This window comes from Mastomys coucha, unplaced genomic scaffold (assembly GCF_008632895.1).
Source record: "Mastomys coucha isolate ucsf_1 unplaced genomic scaffold, UCSF_Mcou_1 pScaffold15, whole genome shotgun sequence".
Classification (NCBI taxonomy): domain Eukaryota; kingdom Metazoa; phylum Chordata; class Mammalia; order Rodentia; family Muridae; genus Mastomys; species Mastomys coucha.
Window position 1 is genome coordinate 117,070,868 of NW_022196897.1, and position 7,839 is coordinate 117,078,706.

The window sequence follows — 7,839 nt, forward strand, 5'->3', positions numbered from 1 at the left end:
GTTGAGTCTGGGAGTGGATGGAGTAGGAGGCTCACTAGGGGAGGAAGCACTTCTGTCTAGGCCCATACATCACATGGAATACGTTGGGGGAGAAGCAGCCTCTTAGCCTGAGCATATTTAGGAAAAAAAAACACCTACTTTGCTAAACCTGCGAGTCTTAGAGGACACTGTTCTGGGGAAAATGGAAACCTCAGAGGGAAGTGGGCATGTCTTGACATGCTGTGTAACCTCCATTCAGATCAAGGTAGATCTGCTCCCCCCACTGCAGGAAGCTCCCGCCTTCTGTTTTCACTCACCTCCCCTTTCCCTTAATCTTTGTCCTCAATTGTTTGCCTTTCCCTGAACTTCATGTAAATGGAGCCATACGGTATGTGCTGCTAGGTGTCTGGCCTCTGGCTCAGTCATGTGTTTGTAGGTGCATCTGTGCTGTTGGAGCACAGCAGCTCGTTTCTGTAGTTGCTGAGTTCTGCATGAGATGAGAGTACTACATGGCTCGTGCATCTGTTCTCTTTGGTGGGCTTTTGGGTTGTTCCCAGATTTTGTTAGTGTGATAAAGCTATACATATCTTTGACATGTTTATTTGGTGCCATGTGCCCTGCATCTCCAGTTGATTTTTAAGGGTGGATTGCTGTGTCTGGGAAAGGCCTTGCTTGCTTCATGGGTGTGGGTGGCAGGTTTTTATATGCTTCTTGGCTTGTAGTCTAGCAGCTTCTATCCACCTTTATTTCCCTGTTCGATCTTGGTGCTATTAAATTCTGCAGCATCTGTGACTCAAACCTTAGCCAAGACAACTGGTCTTTTACGTTGCTTGAGTCAGGATAGGAGCTGAATTCCAAAGCGTCCTGGCCATTCTGGGACTAGAGGAGCAGTGTATTCCAGCCTTGGGCCACCTTCTTGCCCTGTATTACCAGCTGCCCAAGTCTGGCGTCTCTAAGCAAGCTGGCAGCGTATAACTGTCAATTTCATGTCTGGTCTCTGGTGCCACGGGTCATCACAGTCCAGGGTTTCCTGGGTTCATTGCTGTTTTGTGGTGACTGGGGGCCTGGGTGGATGGGGAAAGGACCTACCCAGAATAGCAAGGCTTATTGGACACTAGCTCTTTCTGGAGGAACAGGGAGGTGAAGACTCTGTCCTTCCCACCACATTGCCACCTCACTGATACTCGGAAGGCCAGCCAAAAGGCAGAGAGAGGAGAAAGACAGAAGGGAGCAGAGAGTACTAGGGAAGTGCCAGGTGAGAGTTAGAGACAGAGCCCAGTGCTGTGTGTACAAGTGTCCTGGGCTGGTGTGAACATTCTGGAGCCTGTGCAAGTATTTCTGGTATGTGTGAGTATCCTGATGTTTGTGTGAGCAGCCTGGGGCAGGGTTGTCTCCTGACTTTGGCCTGTTTGCTCATTTCTTCTCAGGTCACCTCTTGTCACTTTAGATCTGTGGGCAGGGAACAGGCAAAGCCAAAGAGATGTGGGGGTAGAATTGATGGATTCCACCTCTTACCTGTTGGTAGGCCCTAAAACACATGCTCCCTCCCTGGCTCTCATATCTCTCTGCCCCTTCCTGTCTCCCTTTCTGCATTTTGGGGTATGTGTGTCTCTTCTTGATCAGGTCTGTAGGGAGTGGGGGCAGCTTGCTTCTTTGGGTCAGGTGAGCTGACCCCCACCCCCTCTCTCCTCACAGGCTCCTAGAAGGTGAGTACGGACGGTATGCAAAGTTGTGAATCCAGTGGCGACAGTGCGGATGACCCTCTCAGTCGTGGCCTACGGAGAAGGGGACAGCCTCGTGTGGTGGTGATCGGCGCTGGCTTGGCTGGCCTGGCTGCAGCTAGAGCACTTCTGGAGCAGGGCTTCACAGATGTCACTGTGCTTGAGGCTTCCAGCCACATTGGGGGACGTGTGCAGAGCGTGAGACTCGGTAAGCATCCGTCAGACCCAGCCACCCCTCTAGGCCACCTTTTGTTCCTCTGGTTCTGCCTCAAGTCTTACTAATTTAATCTTTCTTTGGGATAAGTGTCTGATCATGCACCTGTGTTTTCCAGAAGTTTCCGTAGACCTTTGCACCGACATCCCATTTTGGAGAATGCTCTCTTGGTGTTAGAATTGGGGCTGACAGTGTTTGTTGGGGAGGAAATACCATCTAAGAACTGTGGGTACTAATGTCACAGGAGGGAGTGGGGCATTGTGTAAGTTCTGATTAGTTATTAGTTTTTAGTACAAGTTAGTTAGGACAGGCAACAGGAACTAGGGTTATTAGAGTGAAAGGGGGAATTTAGGTTTCCGTGTGGTCATGTGTGTCTTAGGGTTGTCTGTAAAGATCAGCCCATGTTGCAGCCAGAGAAGAGACTTGCCCCTGGTGTGGGAAGACATTGCCTGGGTTCTAGAGCGTAGGGATATTATCTGAAATGGAGCTAGAGATCAAGGTTCCCACAGCCACAGTCTGTGTGGGATGTTTTGGCTAGCATTGGGTCGAGTGGGTTGGGAGTATGAAGATGACCCGGTAAGAAAACATGCAGTGACCTGGAGTATGTGAGAGACTTGACCCTCTGTGCATGTGTTTGAGTATGTATATGTGTGTATGTGAGTGTGTGTATGTCTATGAGTGTGTGAGAAAATATATGAGTGTGTGCACTATGTGTGAGAGTGTGTGTGTGCATGTGTGTCTGTGTATGTGAGTATGTGTGTCTCTCTGTGTATGTTTATATATGTGCATGTTTGTGTTATGTGTGTGTGTGTGTCTGTGTGTATATGAGTGTGTGTATGAGCATGTATGAGTGTGTATGCTGTGTGTGTGTGTCTGTGTGCATATGTGTGTGCTATATGTGTGTGTCTGTGTGAGTTGAGTGTGTCTATGTCTGTCTGTGAGTGTATGTGAAAGCATGTATGAGTGTGTGTGTGCTATGTATGAGTGTGTCTGCGTGTATGTGAGTGAGTGTGTGTGTGTATGTGTGTGTGTGTATTTAGAGGCTAGAGGTTGACATTGGTTTTCTCCCTCAATTGCTTTCTAACTTATTTATTTATTTATTTTTTGAGACAGGATCTCTGTTTCTCAATGAGCCTGGAACTAAAATGTTCTGCTAGGCTGGGCTGGCCAGTGAGCCCTCAGGGTCCTCCTGTTTTTATTGATTATAGGTATGGGGTTTTGACATAGATTCTGGGGGATCCAACTGGGGTCCTCATGTTTTTGTGGCAGGCACTTACTAGCTGAGCCATCTCTCAGCTTTGTCTTCTGTTTTGAGACAGGGGTCAGTCTTCAGGGCAGGTGGGCCTTGGAATTCCAGTTCTTTGTCTCCCAAGTACTGAAATACCACCACAGTTGCCCCTATAGAGGATTTTGTGTTTTTGTGCACAGCCTGTGCATTTCCATGCTTGCTTACACAGGTGGTCAGGCAGGGAATCAGTGGGCACCAAGGACACACTCTCTTCACATAGAGCTATTGACCACAGTGAGGGTCTTCCCCTAGAGCCATTCCTGGAAGGTGCACATGAGGTTTTGTTTCTCCTTTTCAGGCACAAACTTGGGTGACTCTTGGCAGTAAGAATGAAAGTGCTGTCCAAAGTTCTCCTAAGGCTGGGGCAGCCAAGCAGCCCCAGGGTTCTTTGCTCACTGTTGATTGGCTGGCTGGCAGCCTCAGAGAAGAGCAGTCCCATTTATGATTCTTTGGGCTTGATGAACTATTCAGTTTGATGTAGAAACAGAAGATGGGGAGATAGGTGGCCTAGTCCCTGAGGCAGCTGACAACTGAGACCATGCAGGGAAGGCACAGGGTGTCAGAAGACCAGGTTGGGAAGCTTGCCAGGCAGAGAAGAGGCAGTGACTAGGCTGTATGGAATAATGAATGTGAAGAGACAGGAGAGAACATGCTGGGCAGGGCACCTGTGTTGTATGCAGGCAGGCAGGCCTCAGAACCCAGTGTGTCAGTGGACATGCTGCAGCACGGCACGATGGCTCTGTCCCTGTCAGTAGTGAGAGCAGGGGTCCAGAGACAGCTCTGAGGACACCACTCACTAGGAGGGGAGTAGGCATGAGATGCCTGGTGCCCTTTGGAATACAGGTATGGCCGAGATGGAGGCAACTGGGAGAAGCATCCTTGGTGATAGCCTTATTCTGGTCCTCCCAACTCCTGGCAAACCTTGACCTGGCCTTGCTCTTCACCTTGTCTCATAGTTGAGTTGCATCTAGAGACAGGAAAGGCGTCTCCTTGCTTTAGCCCTGCCCAGTCTCTGTGTGGCTTGGAGCTCCCTAATGTGCCAAGGTGAGGGTTCAGTTCCTTCTCAAATGGCTGTTTTCCCTCTCAACTATTAGCTATTAATAGACCCTGGGAGAGAGGGAGATTACTGTCTTCAGTCATTCCCACTGCTGAGCCCACCAGCCTCCCAGAGATAGCTCTGAACCTGTGGTCACACCAAAGAGTCCTGGTTAACCTCAGTGGATCACAAAGCAAGATGAGTAGTCATGAATGTGAGGGAGGGTTTCTGAGGAGGAGACACTGGCTGGTACTGGACTACATATGTGTGCAGCATTGGCTAAAAACAAGTTAATAATAATAGTAATAACAATACTAATATTACTGTTCTCCCTCTGCTCCTCTTGGGAGCTCAGTGTAGAACAGACACCCCGGGACTTCCAAGCTTGAGGCTCTAGAGGTACCTTCACTAGCCATCAGGCAGCTCCTGTGGGTAAGGTCCTGGACTTTCTGGTTTTGGTGGCCTCCATTCTGCCTACTTTTCCTGCACACAGGGGCCTGTGCATTCGTACCTCTTTCAGAGACACCAGGCAATTGTTCTCTTCTAGCTGCAGCATGAGGCTCTGTCTTCTCTTGTTGTAGGCACATTCATGTCACAGGACTATTTTTAGTAACTGGTGGTTTAATTAGAAACATTCCAAGAAAGGGAAGGCATGCAAATAAGGAAGACATGCCTACTTCTTGGGGTGAGGGGCAATACTACTGTCTTTAGACTGTGTCAGACAGCTATTGCTACAGAACAAGCCACCCCAGATAGAAGAGCTTACAAGGCCCGTGGGAAGGAAGTGTGGGCAGGACTTGGGTAGGTGGGTCTTTTGCTGACTTTGCCTTGATTCCTGCATGTCAGGGTCACTTGTGTCACTCAAGTTGGTTAGGATCTCATTTATTTATTTATTTATTTATTTATTTATTTATTTATTTATTTATTTATTTTATGTGTGTGAGTACACTGTAGCTGTACAGATGGTCGTGAGCCGTCATGTGGCTGCTGAGAATTGAACTCAGGGCCCTGCTCGCTCCGGCTCCGCTTACTCAGGCATAATTCACTGTAGCTGTCTTCAGATGCACCAGAAGAGGGCGTCAGATCTCATCACGGATGGTTGTGAGCCACCATGTGGTTGCTGGGATCCGAACTCAGGACCTTTGGAAGAGCAGTCAGTGCTCTTACCCACTGAGCCATCTTGCCAGCCTGGTTAGGATCTCTTACCCGCTTGTCTGGTAGGAAGTGTAGGCTTTGGTCTGGGCTCATGTTCTTAGCAAGGTGAATCTCTGTTTCTTTCCATAGTTGTTACTTTTAGAGTGCTGGCTAGTTTTCTGTCAGCTTGATACAAGCTGGAGTCATTTTGGGAGAGGGAACTTCAGTTTTGAAACTAGCCCCACTAAATTGGTCTGTGGTGCATCTTGATTGATGATTGATGTGGAAGGGCTCAGCTCACTGTAAGTGATATCACCCTGAGCAGGTGATCCTGGGTGCTATAAGAAAACAGGCTGAGCAAGCATGGGGAGCAAGCCAGTAAACAGCACCCCTCGATGACCTTGCATCAGCTTCTGTCTCCAGGTTCCTGCCCTGTTTGGGCCCTGACTTCCCTCACTGATGGACTGTGAGGCCGAAACAAACCCTTTCCTTCCTGAGTTGTTTATGGTCATGGTGTTTTATATCAACCATAGAAAGACTAATAACTAAGTCAGGCCCCTTGAGCCCTAGGCTCTGAAGCTGCAAATACAACTTTTACCACATTCTGCTAGTCAGAGCAAGTCACGAGTTTAACCCAAACTCAGGGGGTAGACCCTGCCTCTCAATGGGAGGCATGACACAGTTATTTTTGTCAAGGGACACGTACATAAGGTATGAGAAATTATTGTGAATTTGACAGGAAGTTTACCATCGTGAGCCTGGCCTGCAGAGACAAACACTACAAATTGTTTCTCTACTCTCTGCACTATTTTAACCTCTCTGGAAGCTAGGCAGGGAAAGCTGCCTCACAGCTTATCTGAAAAAGAAACTGAGGTTTAGGACAGAGGCAGCGACCTCAGACCTGCTGCCATTGCTACTTTGGCTGGGGATGAGGATGTAGGATGGATTCCTAGACTCCTTACCTCTTGGATCCAGGAGTGCTTCTTGATAGAATCTCAGGATCAGCCCCACGGTGTGAAAGGGTCTGCTTGGAGATGGATTGTATTCCTCCATCCTGGGGAAAATGTTCTACCTTGGAGTGGTCCTCTCTTCTGTCCTAGAAGTGTTAGAAGGGGGCACCTTGTATTTGGGGAGAAAGAGTTGGACTCCAGAGTCGTGGCTGTTAAGGTGCTAGAATAAATGGTAGGGAATATCCTGAGTATTTCTCTTGAGTGGGAGAGAGTTGCAGGTCTGGCATGTAGTAATGTCTTAGGAGAAGGTAAGACAAGGAAAGGAGACGCTTCTAACTGATGTCACAAGGTGACGCTGGCGCACAAGAGTCACTCTGGCCAGTGCTTCTCCCTGATGGTCATTTCATCTGCTGTCAGGGGTTCCTCTGTGGGCTTTGATTGTTCCTCAGAGAGCTGCCAAACCCCTTCCTGCCCTGTTGAGTATTATGTGGGTGGGGTCCTCCTAGAGAAGGAAGGGAGGCAGTCCTATCTTTCTCTAAAGAAACTTCTGCCCCTCTAAGGTCTGTTGTCACCACCAGGAGACGCCACCTTTGAGCTGGGAGCCACCTGGATCCATGGATCCCACGGGAATCCTATCTATCAACTAGCAGAAGCCAATGGCCTTTTGGAAGAGACAACAGATGGGGAGCGCAGTGTGGGCCGCATCAGCCTCTACTCCAAGAATGGCGTGGCCTGCTACCTTACCAACCGTGGCCGCCGCATCCCCAAGGACGTGGTTGAGGAATTCAGCGATTTATACAACGAGGTAAGGGGGCCATCAGGACAGTGTGGGGACATGTGAACTTGCTGAGCTAGGTAAGACATTGATAGATTTCCTCAAAAAGACCTTGAATGCCATTTGCTAGACTCAACTAAGTGTTTGGGTTGTGGTAATTGTTGCCACTATGTTCACTATGTTTTTTTTTTTGTTGTTGTTGTTTTTTTTTAATACTCAAGCATTTTCTAGTTATTTTTAATTTATAGCAAAATAATTGATTTTTGTGCACTGATCTCAATTCCCTGCTGGTTATTTTAGATAATTTGTTAATTTAGTAAATTTGTTTAGTTAATTAATTTACTTATTTAGTTAATAACATATCTATTGGCATCCTAATAATAGTTTTGGAATTACACATAACCAGCATCGTTCAGGAGACCCTTTTGTACTGATGGAGATATTTCAGATCTGCACCATTTAGTATGGTAGCTCCTAGCTACTCACGGTTTTTGAGTAGTTGAACTTAGCAAGTAAAATTATGCAGGAACTCATATTAAATTCCAAATTGCTTACAGGTATCTAGTGGTTACTATAGTGAGAGTCCAGCTGTAGGGTACTCTCACTACATTGGTTAGTATTGCAATCTATTTTAGATAGAAGTGGCAATTCTGTTCATCCTTGAAGCATCCAAGCTTTAAAAAACCATCAGTGTCCTTAGGATCTCTCGTGTTTGTTCTTTTGTGATTGGGTTGCCTCACTC

General features: G+C 47.5%; 1 protein-coding gene across 6 annotated transcripts in view; it reads left to right on the plus strand.

Moving 5' to 3' along the window:
- The window catches only part of Smox (spermine oxidase), a 36,471-nt gene that overhangs the window by 18,685 nt on the left and 9,947 nt on the right, over window positions 1-7,839 (plus strand). For 5 of the 6 annotated variants that reach the window (XM_031371961.1, XM_031371960.1, XM_031371956.1 and 2 more), the window contains exons 2-3: window positions 1,675-1,908; window positions 6,901-7,127. In XM_031371961.1, coding sequence (XP_031227821.1) covers window positions 1,701-1,908; window positions 6,901-7,127 — 435 coding nt within the window. In that variant the 5' untranslated portion in view covers window positions 1,675-1,700. The remainder of the gene's footprint in view (window positions 1-1,674; window positions 1,909-6,900; window positions 7,128-7,839) is intronic. The other variant, XM_031371958.1, reaches the window with a different exon arrangement.